The 18,299-nt window shown below is 40.7% G+C and overlaps 1 protein-coding gene across 5 annotated transcripts in view; it reads left to right on the top strand.

The window, feature by feature from the left end:
• LOC128743373 (uncharacterized) overlaps positions 1-18,299 on the top strand; it is a 146,225-nt gene that overhangs the window by 118,176 nt on the left and 9,750 nt on the right. For 2 of the 5 annotated variants that reach the window (XM_053839931.1, XM_053839930.1), the window contains 8 exons: positions 2,606-2,938; positions 15,875-16,020; positions 16,091-16,527; positions 16,593-16,976; positions 17,041-17,218; positions 17,287-17,514; positions 17,575-18,011; positions 18,075-18,236. In XM_053839931.1, the coding sequence (XP_053695906.1) occupies positions 2,606-2,938; positions 15,875-16,020; positions 16,091-16,527; positions 16,593-16,976; positions 17,041-17,218; positions 17,287-17,514; positions 17,575-18,011; positions 18,075-18,236 (2,305 nt within the window). The remainder of the gene's footprint in view (positions 1-2,605; positions 2,939-15,874; positions 16,021-16,090; positions 16,528-16,592; positions 16,977-17,040; positions 17,219-17,286; positions 17,515-17,574; positions 18,012-18,074; positions 18,237-18,299) is intronic. The other 3 variants (XM_053839934.1, XM_053839933.1, XM_053839932.1) reach the window with 3 other exon arrangements.

Genomic DNA, 18,299 nt, shown 5'->3' with positions numbered 1-18,299 from the left:
ACGGCTGATTGTAATCACCGTTAATTTCCGCACCGCACCGTTTTTTTCACACAACTATCGAATGGAAGAAACATGCGACTCTATCACAACAATATCTTGACTTTTGTCGGGTGGAATGTAGATAGCGTTAAACAGAATCTTCATACCGCGAATATTTGCAGTAACACACACCAGCTCTAAGGCATTTTGGTAGCAGATGCTGATATCGTTGGAGTTGAGCGAGTGAATGAGTTGAGTGAGTGATGAATAAGTTAAGTGAGTGAGTGAGGGAATGAGTTGAGCGAGTGAGTGACGAATGAGTTGAGTGAAAGAATGACTTGAGTAAGTGAACGAGTTGAATGAGGGAATGGGAGGCTCCGTAGCCGCAAGGTTATCGAGTCTGCTTTGACAAGCGAGTGGTCGTGGGTTTGAATCTTAGTACAATCAAGCCATTCGATGTCGTGACTTTAGCATGGGTTTATTCTCAGGCCCCTCCATTTACCCTTCCTTCATGCTGAATTCTATATTTACCCTCTGACGCTTCTTGACAGTGCAAATATCCCTCCTATAGTTATAAGTGTACTGGTCAGAGGTACGAATGAGTCCTCGCCAGGGACGGCTAAAAAATGGGATAGTCCGGGCAGCGAGGAATATGTGGGTAAAGTAGATCAAGCTTTGAAGGAAGGGTAAAACTCCAATACACACAAGCACGCATAAATTTAATAAGCATATCGCTCATTCAATAGCGATTATAGCTAAAAGAAATGCAGTGCAGGTCATACAGCAAACACCCGGGCGATATTACAATAGATCAACTATACTGGTCGCAGTAATGAGTCCACACATGAAAAAAAAGTGAATGACTTGAGTTGCGTGAGTGAGAGAATAAATTGAGTGAGTGATTGAGAATTGAGTCAGAGAATGAGTTGAGTGAATGAATGAATTAGCTGAGTAAGGGAATGAGTTGAGTGAGGGAACGAGTTGAGTGAGGGAGTTAAGTAAATGAGCGAATGAATGAGTGGGTGAGTTAAAGAGAGAGTGTATGAGAACGATGGAGAATAAAGAATTTGTTTACCTACTCTTTCTTTCGGGAAAATAGAGTAATTTTCAAAACCTAATTCCTGTTGTAATTTTTCGGTTTCTTCCTTTGCTAGTCTGATTTCGGACTAGATTTTGGATCTAATTCTGGATTAGATTTTGGACTCAGATTGTAGCCCTGGACTTCCCCTATTCTGAAACTCTTTTTTGTCAGATTTGGATCCAAATTGTTTAATAAGATTTTGAACCAGAAACAAAATATAACTAGGATTTTGGGCCACATTTTTTATCGGATTTTAAACCAACAAACAAGATTTTGGATCGAAGTTTGAACCAGACTCCAGAACTAGATCGTATTTTGGACCTGGCTTAGATTGCAAACCACATTTTTTTTATCAAATTTTGTTCCAGATTTTGTAAAAAATTCAGGAACAGTTTTTAACTAGATTTTGGACCAGTATTTGGACTACAATTTTTATTAGATTTCGGTCATATTTTGGACCTAATGCTGGACTAGAACCAGATGTTGATCTTCCATTAAAATGTTGGTCAGATTTTAGACCAAGTTTTGGATAATATTTTGGGACCACATTTTTGATCAGCTTTTGGACCACTTTTCGATAATATTTTTTCTGAAATGATACCCTATCTAGCCAAACTTTGCCGTAAGACGTAGTCCTGCGTCAAAAACTCTTATTCTGCTGGTCGTTTTCAAGCTTCTAGATTTCCCGCCTTGAGTGCCCTGTCATGCAACAATAAAGCCAGGCTTTTCATTTGCATTTCCTATCCATTTACTGTGCCCTTCCCGGGAGTGGTCCATTGCTGATCTCCACCATTGTCATCGTCACTATTCATCCTGTAGTTTACCCGGTCCTGTAGTCCTGTGTAGAATCTGAAAATAATTGAAGAAGAAACACTTTTCCATTGAGCTCTACTAGTTACTTTTATTGTTCAGTTCAGACAAATACGCATTGCTCAAATATTTATTGAGAACGTTACTTACTTGGCACTTTATTACTAAAAGAAAGCTGCCTCTGAAAAGAACAAGTTCCTGCAAAACCTGCAAACAACATGCGAACGATTCTTTTGTTTTTGTGTGTCCTATCCTAATCTCTGTGAATGACTTTTTCTGTCAACCTCCTACAATGAATACACTGTAGAAATGAACCAACCAACGCGTGAACAAAAGCTACCAACGAAGCTACTGTCATACTTTTCTTGCATTTGCTGTATCGTGCGCTTCATTCAACCTCGGAACAATGCAATGGTTACTGGGATTAAAAGCTTGCATGAAGCAGGGTCCATTGAAGATGTTTTAAAGTAATTTGTCAGGCACTGCGTTCATGTTCAGGGTTGGTCATTTTATGTATTTGGTATGCGTAAAATTGTACTTCCTGTGTGTTTGTATTGAGACGGATGATATCCGTTCCAGCTTCTTCCGTGCGGTGTATCTCTTTTCGGAATGTCCTTAACAGTCAACCAACCATTTTCAAGTAAAATCAGCACCAGGAGGGACGTGCCTCCCAAACTTTTCTATTAACTAATTTCCATTTTTTTTGCTCTTGTTCCTCCCCCCGTCAAAACGCAGCGACCACCGACGGCATGAACGGCGTCGGCAACATCGTCCTGCTAGCGACGGAACAGATGGACATGACTAGTGCCGAGCACGATCTGCTGAACAACAACGTGATCATTACCAGCACCAGCACCGGCAACGGCACCGGTGGCGGACATGGCAGCAGCACCGGCGGTGGCCACATCATCGGTCACAGTTTCGGCGGAAGCAATCACAGCCATCACCATCATCCCCTGCGGAATGGCACCACGACGGTGCTGGCGACCAGCAGCGGTGGGGTGGTGGTCAATGCGGACGAGGAACTGACGCCGCTCACGTGGCTGCACGACAAGAATCTGCTCAAAGGTAAGTGCCAAGCACGGGTAGGGCGAGGGGACGACGAGCAGTCACTTTCGTTTCAAGCCTGTCGCAGACAGGCGAGTAAACATCGTGTGCATAGTTAAGTGAATACGTATCAGAATGCAAGCCGCTGCTGCTGCTGCTGCTGCTGCCTGCGTAGGAATGTGTTCCTATTTTGATTTATTTTTACTGTAAAATGGCGACCACCGTGCAAATGCATAGTGCACTGTTTGCAGATTCGAATGAGCCAACCGCCAACCGGCCACAGGCCGGCCCGGCCCGGCCCGGCGGTTCGGATTCTGCATGCAGTAAAAGTAAAGTGGCACTTTCGTTGTAATTTTTTTTTCGGGTACATGCCGCTGCGGCGTGATGCGTGCCATTGCTAAAATAGTTTTCCGAGTAAATTGTTTCGAGCTGAAGTTGGCGTTCGATACGTGTCTCTGGTTTACGCGGCCAAAATAGACAAAGGTTGTTGGCCGCACGAACGAGAAAGATGGTTGCTCTGTTTGTTGGGCGGGACCCAACAACCCCGGTCGTTTCAGTCAATGACTCCGCCGTTTTGTTGTCAAGGATCCACCGCCGGACGGATGGTTGTTGTTACACTGCGGCGGTGATGACGGTCCGTACGGTCAGAAAGAACAAAGCGAGAAACGACGAAGGAACGAAGGAAAAACTATTTGGCCATTATTGATCTATTAGCGAAGTGGCTTCTCCTGTCACGGTTTATTTATGATCGCGCATATTACCGGCCGCGCTAAATCGGTGCGAGCTGTGCAGCGATGATGATAATGGTTATGGTAAACATAACCTCATACATAGTTAGTTACTGACGCTACACGCCAGTCGTGTTCAGTTCTGTTGTGCTTGTTGTGGCCAGCCAGCAGTGGCTGGGGATTGCTCTTTGTTCTTCCATTGAACACCATGAAGCCATGCCTACATACGTGGGAATCGTTTACAGATGAAAATCGGTCAGAACAGTGGTAATTGACACACGCGCGCACCCCTTCGTTCCAGAACGTTGTTTGATTCGGTTGACGGTGAATTTTTTTTGCGGTAATTGGGAAAACCAAAATGTTACGTTGTTTGTTGCGAGCGCCATTCAATTCCCAACAATTTTTGCGTTGTTTGTTTGATCATAAATTCAAGTATTTTGGGGTCTTAAATATTTCAAACATTTTTTTTTGTAAAGTTGTTAATGCGTTGATAAAAGAATTTGTGAGGCACTTACGCCCAACCCTGAGAGCACGCGCCTCGGTTCATTATTTCGTTCACTAATCAAAGTAGCCTTGATACTGTTATCGTTTTCATCACTGCCTATCACTGCTAGGAATGTCAAAAATGGCAATTTCGAATAGATATTTCTAAACTTAGTGCATCGAATATTGTGTAACAATAGCTGGCTTACATCGCGTGTCTCTTACGGTAAGGTTAGGGGTAGGGTGTCATTCCAAAAAATCTAAAATCTGCAAACGTCACCGATCGATTTTTAATATTTTTGCACCAATCTATCGGAAAATCAACGCATCTACACCGGTAATGAAAAATATTGTTTTTTAAAGTACACACTTTAAAAAACGGAAGAAAAAACGGAAGGAAAAAAATGGAAAAGAGCACAGAGGAAAACGTATCAAAAACTGTCGCGTTTTACCTCTTTTTATATCCAGTTTTTGTCACGGTTTCCTTCGTACTCTTTTCCATTATTTTTCCTTTTGTATCGTTTTCCCTTTTTTGTTTCTTTTTCTGGAGAGCAGCAAGAAATGGACTAAATTTGCCTCAAAATTGCACTTGAAAATGAACTTGACATTAAATCAGACTTGAATTTGAATATGGCCACGAAATTAGACTCTAAGTTTTACTAGAAATTAAGATATTTTTATATTTTGAACATATTTCGACGTCGTTTCTATGTTTTTGCGCTTTTCCAGTCCCATTTTTTCTTGTTTTCTGTATCGTATTCTTGGTTTTTGCTCTAATTTTTTTCCTTCCGTTTTGTGTTTTTCTGACTCGTGTTTTCTGCCCATTGTTCCGTTTTCCTTCGTTTCTTATTTTCATTTTTCCTTATTTTCACTCCTTTTTTCCACTAGCTTTTTATAATTATTTTTCAAATTTTCTTCCCTCTTTTCCCCGTCTTTTCTCTTTACTTCCTTTTTTGTTTCCAGTTCTCGTTTATTTTCTTCCTGTTTTCTCAGTTTACGCTGTTTCCTGACTCTCCGGTTTTCTCAGTTTACTGTGTTTTCTGACTTTTCTGTTTTCTTAGTTTACTCTGTTTTCTGACTTTCCTGTTTTCTCAGTTTTCTCTGTTTCCTGACTCTCCGGTTTTCTCAGTTTACTGTGTTTTCTGACTTTCCTGTTTTCTATGTTTTCTGACTTTCCTGTCTTCTCAGTTTACTCTGTTTTCTGACTCTCCCGTTTTCTCAGTTTACTGTTTTTTCTGACTTTCCAGTTTTCTCTGCTTTCTGACTTTCCTGTTTTCTCTGTTTTCTGACTTTCCTGTTTTCTCAGTTTACTCTGGTTTCTGACTCTCCTGTTTTATCAGTTTACTCTGTTTTCTGACTTTCCTGTCTTCTCAGTTTACTCTGTTTTCTGACTCTCCTGTTTTATCAGTTTACTCTGTTTTCTGACTTTCCTGTCTTCTCAGTTTACTCTGTTTTCTGACTGTCCTGTTTTTTCAGTTTACGCTGTTTCCTGACTCTCCGGTTTTCTCAGTTTACTGTGTTTTCTGACTTTCCTGTTTTCTATGTTTTCTGACTTTTCTGTCGTCTCAGTTTACTCTGTTTTCTGACTTTCCTGTTTTCTCAGTTTACGCTGTTTCTGACTCTCCCGTTTTCTCAGTTTACTGTCTTTTCTGACTTTCCTGTTTTCTTTGTTTTCTGACTTTCCTGTCTTCTCAGTTTACTCTGTTTTCTGACTTTCCTGTTTTCTCAGTTTATTTTTTTTTACTTTTTTACTTTTACTTTTTTTTACTCTCCTAACTTTCAATGCTTTCGTCTTCGTCTGTTCCGTTTTTATTCTTTCAGATGACCCATTTTTCTTCTTTTCTGTCACGTTTATGCCGTTGAGCCGTTTTTCTGTTCTGTTTCTGTTTTCTTCTATTGCAGTACCATTTTCTCATCCCGCTTCCATTGTGTCCCATCGTCTTTCTTTTCTTTCACGTTTTCCCACCGTTTTTATCACGCTTCTTTCTTTGTGTGTCACGCCTTCTCAGTCATATTTTCTCTCTGGTTTTTCTTTTCACTGTTCGCTGTTTCCTCTTTATCTCGTTTGTTCTGTCCTGGTTTCACTCTAGTTTTCTCTTTTCTGTTCCATTTTTAGACGCATTTTTCCTCTTTATTAGCCTTATTTTTGTGTACTGTCCCGTTAACATCTTTCCCATTTTTTTTGTTTTCATCTGTTCCTTTCTTTCCCTTAGCATATCCTCCTCTTCTGTCCCGTTCTGTTTTTCGTTTCATTTAATTTGTCTTCAGTTACCGTTTTTGCCCTTTTGCTATTCTTGTTTCGCAATTTTCCTGATCCTGAAACTCCTTCCTCCTTTTCCATCCCGTTTTTCCGTCTTATTTGCTCTGATTTGTTCTCCATTTCTGTCCACTTTGTCCTTATTTTCTTCTTTTTCTTCTTTTTTTCTCTCCACCTGTATAATTCAATTTAATTTCCTTGCCAATAATTTCACTTACTATTTAGGTAAACGATCTGTTGTTTGACTGAAGTTTTTGGAGCGTCTTAGTAGAATACGAAACCTAAAAATAAAAAATAAGATCTGTTGTTTACCTAACAAAGTTGATTTCAGATAGACTGGCGATGTTACTACTGTAAAGCACTAAATCGGTCGACGCAGAGACTGGCGTGTTTTGGTTGTTGGTGTGAACAGAACTGTTCCAACAGAACTGTTGGGCCTGGCCCAACAGGCTCAACATTCTCCCCCCATGGGGCAGGAAAAGAAGAAAAGAAACCCAAGGAAAACGGACTAAAGAAAATGAACTGTGAAGTGAAACTGGTGAGAAAAAGACGTTAAAAAAATAAAAACCGAAGAAGAAAGGGAAAAAAGGAGCTAAAAACAAAATAAATGAGACAGAAGGGACAGAAAGGAAAAAGCAGGAAAAATGGGATAGCGGAGCACGAAAAAAGGGAAAGAAAGGAGATCAAAATAGTTGACAAAAAACGAAAATGAAACGAAAAAATGGCAAAAAGAGAAGAGAAAAGAAGAAAAACGGGGAAAAAATAACAAAAGAACGAATGAAAAACAAGGACACAAAAAACAGGACCGAAAATTAGAGAAAATGGAACAGGAAACGGAGAAAAACGGGCCAATAAAACAGGAAACATGGGACAGAAAACAAGGAAAGCGAGAGAAAAATCGGAAGGAAAATAAAGCGAAAAACAGGAAAACGGTTTTGAAAAGGAGAAAAAAAACGAAACAAAAAATGGAAAAACGGGACTGGAAAAAACGGAACAGAGAAGGGGTCAAACATGTGAGAGAAAAAGGCGAAAATTACAATTTCAATGTTAAATATAATTTCAAGTCAAACTTCCAGTCCAAATTACTCTAAATTTAGGTCCTCTAATTTAGGTATTTCAAATCCAATCAGTCTTATTTCTAGTTCTATATGAAGTAAGGCTTCAAGCCCAAATTCAAGTCTAATTTAATGTATTATGTCAGGTCCGATTTCAAGTCCAATTTCCATTTTGATATTTAACCAACTTGCATCGGAGTGTCCCGGATTTTCAACCTTATTGCCCGTTATTTTTGCCCGTTCTGTTTTAATAGATTCATCATCCTACGATTATCTCGTTTTTTCAGGTCAAATCATTCTTCTGAAAGGTCGGGTGCCTCATTTTTTAGTAATATCTGGACTATATATTTGCCTTGACTGCTTTTTCTGACACTTTTTGGCGCATTTTTCGGCGTCTTTGGGCATCTTTTTATTGTACTTTTGCCGTCTTTCGTCTTTTCGGGTAGGTATCTTCACTTTTTCGTCATATTTACGTCGTCTTTTCGCTGTCTTTTGATGTTTATTTGCTATCTTTTAGTCCTTCTTTAGGTCGTCTTATCGTCATCTATCTGTAATATTATCGGTGCCTCCTCGGCGGTTTTTCGCCGCCTTTTTATCACCGCAAGGCAACATTTGTTTCGCATTCGTCATTTCTTTATCGTATTTTTGGTGCCCGTTTTTGATCCTGTTGCCATTTTTCTATCTAATTTTTGTCGTTTTTTACGTCTTTTTTGTGGCATTTTGGTCGTTTGGTTTCGGAGGCTTTTTGCCATTTTTTGTTGCTGTTCAGGTTTATCTCTTCGTCCTCATTTTGCCATCTTCTCGTCGACCTTCGTTCTGTTTGTTGTAAAAAACAATTGTCGATCTTTCGGTAATTTTATGATGTATATTCGCCATGTCGTTTTTTATCGAAGTTTTGGCATCTATTCGTCAACCTTTCATCTTATTTTTGCCATATTTTTATCACTATTTCGTCATCTTTTCATTACATTTACGGTATCTGCATCGCGCCAGAATGGGAAGGGAAATTGGTCACAAAAAGAGAGAAAAGGTGAAAAAGGAGAACGTGGAAGAGAGAAAAAGAGAGAAAACGTGGCAAAAAACAAAGGAACTTTACAGCAAAACCTAAAGATTGCAGGTAAAATTAAGAATTCAGAGACAAGAAGGAAAAAGTATAAAGAAAACATGGAATGAGAGAGAAACTGAGGATAAACTGGATAGAAAAAGAAAAAAAACCAGGAGAAAAAACTGTACAGAAACGGAGGAAAAGAAAAGGAGAAAATACGGGGGTCGGAAAATGGGAAAACGAAACAGAAAATGAAAAAAATGATGAGAAAATACGGGATGGAAAAAAACGAAAAACGTTAGACTTTACTGGAAAAAGAAAGATAGAAAAAGAGAAAAAACAGGACAAGAACGGAGCAAACGAAACCGTAAAACGGGATAGAAAAGGAGTCGGAAAAAGGCAAAAAAACGAAAACCCAGACCGAAAAATTCGAAACAGGACTGAAAATAACAAAAAAATGAAACAGGAAAAAAGGAAAAACGGACCCGAAAAAATCTCAGAAAGAAACGACAAAAAAACCGAACAGCAGAAATTCAGAACTCAGAAAATGAGCTGAAAACACGGCAGAAGAAATTAGGAAAAAAAGAACGAACCAAGAAAAGAATACTGAACAAAAAACAAGTTAAAACAGAAGGGAAATGAAAAATAGTTAGAGAAAAAAAGGAAATCGATAGAGGAATCGATGCATATGGGAAATGATATCAAATGAGATACGAAAAGGAGAAATATGGGACAAGAAATGGGAAATGGGATAGAAAAATAAAAGAAAAACAAGCAAAAAGGTTAAAGAGAAAAAGGCGAGAAACGGGGAATAAAAAAGGGGGACCCGAGAAGGAACGGGTAAAACGGGTTCCAAAAACAGAATAAGCGTGACCGAAACGAAGTAACGAACAGACAAAGACAAAAGACGATAATGAAGGGAGCTAAAAAAAGTTGGAAAGAGATGGAAACTGGAAAGGAAAAATTTGAAGAAACACAAGAAATTAGAAGAAATGGAAAAGAAAACGAAAGAAAACTGAGGAAAGTGAAATTTCATCTAATACTTCGCCTCTAATTTCGAGTTCATGTCCTGTTTGAAGTAAAATTTCCCAATTTAAGTCTAATTTAATGTCCAATGCAAGTTTAATTTTAAGTTCAATTGCGAGTCCGATTTTAGGTTCTTTAGATTAGATTTAAATGTAAATTAGATTTAATACCAATTTTAGGTTCAATTTACCACGTAAAAACTTTCTTCTGAAAGGTTGTGTGCCCCACCTTTTGTTTATGACTGTGTAATCATATCTATCTGGTTAAATATCTGGTGTTATAATCGCGCCCTACGGTATCTCACGGTGAAAAGTTACAATTCTGGGGCCAAAGTTGGTCACGTTTTTTTGCTTAAGGAGTTTTTTTTTATATTTTAGTTTAAACGAAAGTTGCCGCTCTTGTTTTTAACTTCTAAAACGTGTTCGGAGCATAAGAATAAGTTTCTAAGCATCAACTTAGTTGCTTTGTGTGCATATCCTAAAGTTTTCGTTCGTCCAATATTGTTCGGCAGATCGGAAATCGACTCAACCAACAATCCGTCTTTTGTTGCCAACATGTTCTTTCAAGTGCAGGTTTTGTTGAATAGCCGTCGTGGCAACTACCCAAAAGGGACTAGTATCCGTTTCTTGTTGTTTTGCGCAATTTTCACAGAGTTTTGGTCACAGTTTCCTTGCCAAACGCACGTTTGAAAAAATTATCAGCAAAAATCCTGATTTGCAGCTTGCCATTATTGCCGTAGATGTGCTTATTGTCACTTCCCCCAAGTGGCATGCGGATTTCGGTTTGATGGTGTCTCCAGCCTTCGAAGTTTTTGTTGTCCTGCTTGTTTGGCGTTGCCGCTGCTGCCAAAAAACCTTTTTTCCGCCACAAGTCGTGCTTGGGAATTACTGCTCGGATGAAGATAATAGACCGGATGTTGAGTTGCCCTCTCAAAAATACTCCACTGTATTCGGGAAATTTACAAAAAAAATCACCTTCGGTGGAACTTTCAGACAACAAAAAAAAGTACGCACCCGTTGTCACACTGTTTAACGGCCAACAATATTTTCTATTTACAAACATGAACTCAGTATGTTTGGACAAATTGTAGTATTTTGAATGCTATTAACGATTTGTTTATTTGGTAAATCTTATACAGTTCTAGTAAAATCGCCGCCTACTGCATACGAATAGCTTCCTTGTCATTAAACAGCTGAAAAGAGTCAAACCAAATTGTTTGTTATTGATTTATCATAACTGGTGTGCATTTTAATCTAATAAAATGGAAAAAAGCAAAATTGTGAAGACATCTATAAACTTATCGTTAAAAACCGCAACGAAGGTTTCTTGAATAGAGAAATTGCACGAAGATAGGAAATTAGTGAGGCAGGAGTACGAAAAATATGCAAAACCTATGAATAACTTGGAAGTGTGTACGACCGTACTGGCAGAGCAAGAATGCGGAAGACTTCAACCAGTAATGATCGCCGAATTTGTGAAGAAGTGGTTTAAAGTTCATTTTCCACCAGTCGTGAAAGTTTTGAAAATACAAACAATCATTTTCGAACGAACTGCATGTAGAGGACCGCAGGAGATGGGGTTTAAGAATGGATTTTCTCAACGCAGACCATTTATTCGAAATGTTAACAGATGAGTTTACTTCCCAGAGCCAGAGTTTCAACTTGGAGGTAGCAGCGAGACGACTCGAACATCTGAAAAACGTTCCCGTACGAAGGATGAATCGCAATCCAGAGCTAAAGCAAAGTCTCCATCGCCAAATGGAACGGTACTAAGCCAAAGGGTACGCCCGTAAAGCGACAACCGCTCAGCTGGTGAAGGCTCACCCGCGCAGGATGTGGTACCTTCCATTAGGAGCAGTCATCAATCCCAAGAAACCTTGCTGGGAAAGACGGCGTCAGTTTGGATGCAGTTTGGATTCGCTTAACTCTGCTCTGCTGAAAGATCGTGATCTATTGTCCTAGCTCCCCGGTGTTCTTTTCCACTTTCGCTCGTACCAAGTGGTGGTGAGTGTGATTCCAATGGCGCTCCTATCCTGCAGAGAAACCACTTACTCACCGGCTTCCGCACAATATGTGAAGAATTTGAACGCAAGGAATCATTCTAACCAATTTTGAAGGGCATCGCTAGGTATAGTTGAATGTCACTTCTACGTTGAGGACTATCTAGGTAGTTTTGAGAGTCTTATGGTAGCGCAACAAGTTGCAGAGCAAGTGAAGCTGGTATAGGGGTAGGTAGCTGGTAGGGGCCTCGCACATGGGTGGTGCGTGGGAACGTTTAGTTCGTTCGGTCAAGACTGCAATGGAAGATGGGTATTCGGATGGGAAGTTAGGCGATGAAGGATTACAGACTTTGGTCGTGGAGGCGGCAAACTTGGTAAACTCGAAGCCTCTGACAAGTTTACCGTTAGATTCAGAAGAATCTGAACCACTTACTCTGATCCACTTTCTACTCGGAAGCTCTGTGCGGTCGAAGCAGCCGGTTCTATTGAGAGCATCTTCAAAGCAAAGTTGCTGAACGCATCTTGGGAACGGATCCAATTGCAGCTTTACATTTTTTGCAAACCTTGGTTGGTAGAATACTTGCCAGTTATTCGCAGGCAACCAAAGTGGTTCAACAAGACTCGTTCAGTGCAAGTGCACTGAAAGTGCAGTCTTGGCAGGTAGCAAGACGCACCGGGGGGAGGATGTTCACCCTATACTGGTTGGATCAGTCCTGTTCAAATCAACAACCCAAACACGCCAGTGTCTGGGACGAACGAATTACTGTTCTACAGTAACAACAACAAAATAGCTAGTCTCTCTGAAGTATTGTAAGTTTTACCGCGCAGGAGCCAATACCTCATCCATACCTAATGAATATCAAATTCAGCTTCCATATCTAAATTTGATACTCATTAGTTATCGCGTTTTTATGAAGAATAACTTATGAATATCTCGATGAGATATGGTACCTCAATATGCTATTAATAAGTTATTTTACATTTTTGTACCACATCAAATGAATTCCTGAATTAGCTATGAAGCTACAAAGAATGACTTGTAAATGCCTCATTGAGGTATAATACCTCAATTGAAATCCTGTGTAGAAAAAATATTTGATATTATTTAGAAATTGCAATAACAAAACCAGTTATTATTTAAGTGTTTGTATAACATTTTACAACAGCTTTGTCAATACCAAATTCTGATATGGAGTTATTCACCAAAAAATATCTGGATCAGGTATTCTTCAGCAATTTCTCCTGCTCGGGTTGTTATCAACAACAACAGATTGATTGGAATCAACACAGGTGGACGGATCCATTGTTATTTGATCATGTAAAAAATACCGAAAATACCGGTTTATAGAAGAAGAATATGGATTGAGATAAAAAAGAGAAGCTGGACAGGAACAGAAGGAAAACGGAAGAGAAAGACAGAATAGGAGTTAAAAAGGGAAAACAATAGAGAAAAAGAACGAAGAAAAATAAGAAATAGGGACAGACCTGACAGAAATGGAGAAAAAGCAGCGTTTTTCTGGTAGAAAAACTTCTCTTCTGGAGGATCAGAAGAGAAGGAAAATTGAGAAATAAGAACAGTAAAAGAGAAAAAAAAAGAAAACTGAAGACATATTATATGAAACGAAAAACAGAACGTGACAGAAATGGAGGCTATCATGAGAGGAAGAAAGGAACAGATGAAAACAAAAAAAATAGGAAAGGTATTAATTAACAGGGCCATAATAAAGAGAAAAAACGGACCTGAAAATGAGGAAAAAGTAAGGAAAAGGACGAAAAACAGAACAGAAAAGAGAATACCAGAGGAAACCCAATGCTAAAAAAGGCGAAAAACAGGACAGGAAAAAAAAAGAAAAAGAGGAAACAACGGAAAGAAAAAAGAACAAACATCAAAAGAGATGAAAAAATATGACACGGAAGGCGAACATGAAAACATGAAAGAAAAGAATAGAATACAAGGCAAGAAAGAAAAAACGGAGCAGAAAACAAAAGAAACCAAAAGGGAAAAGATTCGGAATAAAGTAAAAGAATTCAAACGGGATATAAAAGGAGAATAAGGAAAAATGGAAATAAGAAACTTAGAAAAACGGAAGAATGGAGCAGAAAGCAGGGGACAGAAAAAATTAAAACGAGAGAAATAGAGGAAAAACGGAAGGAAAAAGAATAATAAGAATAATAAGAATAAGCGAAAAAACAGAATAGACTTAAAACATGTGAAAGAGTAATACGAAATATGATATCTCAATCAAAGTAAAACTTCGAGTCTAATTTCGTGTCTATGTCCAACGTCAAGTTCAATTGCATGTCCGATTTTAGGCCAAATTTTGTCAAATTTTGAGGCAAATTTAGTCCGTTTCTTGCTGCTCCGAAAAAAAACCGTGACAGAATGGGAAGGAAATCCGAACAACGAAAGAAAAGTGGAAATTGAAAAGGTAGAAAACGGGATGGAGATGGATAAACAAAGTTGGAAAACAGAAGAAAAAAGTAAAAAAACATAAGGCCATTGCAAATTTTTTTAAAGCACCCCCTTTCTTCCCCTTGGAAATTGGCTTAAAAACTCGGAGGGGCAAAAAAATAATTTGTATGCTATACGTCAATTTTTGTTTATAAAATTAATTGCCGGTGGGTTCTGCAGCCTAAAAAATTCAAAAAATGAGTGCACAAGTGGACTTAACACTTCTAACACGAAACAGAAATAGAAATTCGAACAATGGGATTTCCGAAAATCGGCAGAAATTTTTTTCTAACACTTTCATCTTCCTTTTTGTAGGATTTTGCAAGGAAAATAATAACATGTATGTGAAAAGAAAGAATTGATTTGGTTTTTACGTTTAAACTTTAAGTAAAAATGCATATTTTTTTGCTCGCTTAAAAGTCTCTTTCTTTTTTTTCGCCCCGACCCAACACCGGAAGGACAAAAACATAAAATATTTGTAACGGCCTAATAAAAATGAAGAAAATAGGAAAAAGGGAAAAAACAACAACAGAAAATGAAAAAAAAGAAAACGGAAAACAAAAAAACGGTTGGAAAAGAAAAACAGAACGTGACAGAAAAGGAGAGAAAGCAATACCTATTAAGAAGAGGAACAGAACAGACGAAAAGGAAAAACGGAAAAGCGAAAAAAGACGTTAGATGGGGACCGAAAAATAGAAAACAAATGTGGAAACGGGGCAGAAAATGACAAAAAATAAGACTGCGGCAGACGAAAAATCGACCTGCAAGCTAAACAGAATAATCAGGTCTCTGGGACAGGAAAAGAAGAAAAAGGGAACAAAGGAAGAGCAACAACGGACAGAAAATAGAAAAAAAACGAAAGAAAAAGAGGAAAAACTAAATAACGTAGCTGATACGGAACAGAAAATAAGGGAAACCAAAAGGTCTTCTTTTCTCTTTTGGTTTCTCTTACCAGCGAAAAGAAAAAGTGCACCGAAAGAGGAAACGAGGAAAAAGAGGTCAAACGAGATATACGCTGGTAACCCTGGTTACCGCTTGATTTGTAAAATAAGAAGTCAAAGCAATCGAGGGTAAACATTTTCATTCTATTCAACGACTTTTGTTGAGATAGGTTTGATGTAAAATTGCTCTGCTTAAGATTGTTCTAAAATAAATTACCAGAAAATAAAAGATCCTGAATTTGTACAAAAAAAGCTTTAAAATCTCTGTCCTCCTGCTAACTAGCGCCTACATTTTTGGTCCTTCGAATATGAAACCATAGTTACGCCGTTCAAATAGAGAATACGATGGAGCGGCTCCGAAACGTTTTGAAAATTTCCCGTTAAACCCTACAGAACAACTACCCAACATGTTTCGTACCCCAGTTAACGAAAAGGAGAAAAGGACGTAAAACGGGAGATAAAAAAATGGACAATCGAAGAGCCAATAACAGAGTCAACGTGACAGGAAAGACTGGAAGAACAATTGTACCCGACAGCCCGGTGTTTTTAACCTAATCCGCCGATATTTTTTGTGAATAAGTAGGTAATAAATAGATTTGCCATCCTACGATTTCTCCGTTTTTCTCAGTCAAAACGGTCTTCTCAAAGATAGGGTGCCCCACCTTTAGCGTAAGTCTGGGCATGCGAGTGTAAATAAATCTGACTGCGATCGTTTGGCCGGGTAATTTTACTACTATTTCACTTCCTATTATATATAGGAACTCTGACCAAAACGGAATATTGTGCCAGAGTTCGATTCGGCAATGAAAATAGGTCAATTTTGGTGCGCAATCCACGAACGTTTTGGTACTAAATCAGTAGGTAGATTTCCAGTTCTCAACACTGGAACATTTGTCTGACTAGAAAAACATTTCTATAATCTGTATAAATGAAAAAATCGATTTAAAGCCAATATTTCTAATCTTTTGCAGGCATCAACCTATCCAAGGTACCGGTATCTTCGCCGGATAGCCCCAGCCGCCAGGTTGGCGGTCACCTTTCTCCGACCAGTGATTTCGTCGAAGACTCCAGCGTTTCGGAGGACAACACGTCCTCCGCTAACTCGTCCTCGGATCAGGTAAGTCGGAGTTTCTGTTTCCGCATGCGGTCGGAAGTTAAAACAACTTTTGTTTACTTTCTTGCTTCAGAGCATAGGCGTCTACTGTACGGAAACAATCCACCCCAGTGGACGGCCAGCGCCTGCAGCGACCGCTTCCAGTCACCACCACACGTTCCAGCTGGGCAGCGGCAGTCAGCGGACCATTACCACCCTCAGTGGAGAGACCATTGTCGAATACCCGATAAACAGCAGCGAAGAGAAAGAGCTGAAATCACCGTCGTCGACGGTTTCCTGTGCGTCATCTTCTTCGCCACCGTCGTCCAGTTCGTCGCTGTACAACTCGTCACCTTCGCCGGCCAGTTCGTCCGGACAGGCTGCCGCCCCTCCGGCGGCACACAGTGGAAGCAACAGCGGCAGCAGTACGCCCCATCAGCACTTCCACAAGAAGTACCTCCGGGAGGAGCACGTGAAGCAGCTCAAACAGGTTAGCAGCTCGTACGTTACCCCGGTCAAGCAGCAGCCAAGGTATGTCCCCGAACTAAAAACCTCCAATTTAATGTAATCTTTAATAGAATTATTTCCTATCCTAGTGCAATCAAATACGAGGAAGGGGAAATCGTCGACGATCGTCCATATCCTCCGGCACCGGTTAAAAACGGCTACCAGATGGCCGCCTCACCGACGCACGGCAGCAGCGATGAATACAGCGGCACCTACGGGACGCTCAGCAGCATGAAACCTCCATCGTCTCCGCCACTTTCGCCGCAGCACATGAACGGCAGTGGCAGCATCGTCGGCATTCATCCGCTGGTGCCGCCACCATCGCTGTCCTCGCCGCAACCACCGTCCAACAATAGCATGGGCAGCGGTCAGCATTCACCCGCGAAACTGTCCCCTCCGAAGGCTAAACATCCGACCAACGTGCCATACGATCCGCATGTTCACGTCCACAGTAAGCCGCCGTTCAGTTTTAGGTAAGTTGCTGAGTTCTGTGACTGGAACGACTGTGAGATTAATTAACTTTTAACCCCGGTTTAGTTCACTGATTTTTATGGCGATCGAAAACTGCCAGCAGAAGGCGCTTCCGGTGAAGGAAATCTACGCCTGGATCGTGCACCACTTTCCGTACTTCAAAACGGCACCGACCGGCTGGAAGAACAGCGTGCGGCACAACCTGTCACTGAACAAGTGTTTCCAGAAGGTGGAAAAAGCGGCGGTAGGTTTCCTCTTGATTCTTACACCTTTCAACTACGTGCATTCTACAGTTTCCTGCAATTGAAATAGGACTCATCTTTGCAGAATCTGGGAAAGGGTTCCCTGTGGATGGTGGAGCCCCAGTATCGACCCAATCTGATTCAGGCTCTATCGCGATCGCCCTTCCATTCGGGTTCGGGAATCGATAAAACAACCTACAAAGCAATGCAAGCACAGCAACAGCAACAGCAGCAGCAGCAGCAGCACCAACGATCTACGGACAGTCCCACCAGTAGCGTTGGCAGCAGCTATTCCAAGGTACATCTATCCTGTAAAAAAACTGGAAGATTGCCCTCTAAAATACTTGCTTCATTTCAGCAGGACAACTTTCCATACCTCGCTAGTCGTTTGGCGCCCGGGGAAACGGCAAACGGATCCCATGGGCATCATGCACTGCACGGTCAGCAGCAGCACCCGGACCTGGACGGCGACGATTTCAGCCGATCATCGACGCCGATCGACTACGACGGTGATCTGCCGCAGCCTTCTTCGCTTTCCGTCGGACCGTATCACGTGACCTATCATCAGCCGCACCACCACCATCACCATCACCACGGTGGACCTCCGCTGCCTCCCGAATCCGCCTTCGGCGGTGGATCCACCACGTCCGGTGGATGTCCCGGATCGACCGGCGGCGGAGGGGACGCGGTTGGTCGCGACTGGAGCGCCGACACGATCGACGACGTGAATGCGGCAACCGCCATGCTGGCACTGAAGCACGGACCAAAAATCTTCACCGAAGGATTCCAAAATGGGTAAGTTTTGTTTGGAAGGCGTTGAACGGTTAGGGAACTGATTTGTGGGGTTGTTTGTTGCAGAACTCCACCGGTAATTACCACTTCGCCAAGCGAAGATCACACCTACTCGGCCGGTGGTGGCATCCAAACAACCGGAGCGAGCGGCCGCTCGAGTCAAGTCAATAGTGACAACAATAGCAATGGAACTTCGTCGGATGCTGCCTACGAGAGTAGCGAGGAAAGGTTTGTTTCTTTGAGGTTATTTCATGTGAAAAACTCTTGTTAAAAGTTTTTTTTTCTTCCAAA

Source organism: Sabethes cyaneus, chromosome 3 (genome assembly GCF_943734655.1).
Source record: "Sabethes cyaneus chromosome 3, idSabCyanKW18_F2, whole genome shotgun sequence".
Lineage (NCBI taxonomy): Eukaryota > Metazoa > Arthropoda > Insecta > Diptera > Culicidae > Sabethes > Sabethes cyaneus.
This window is presented reverse-complemented; position numbering and strand designations above follow the sequence as displayed.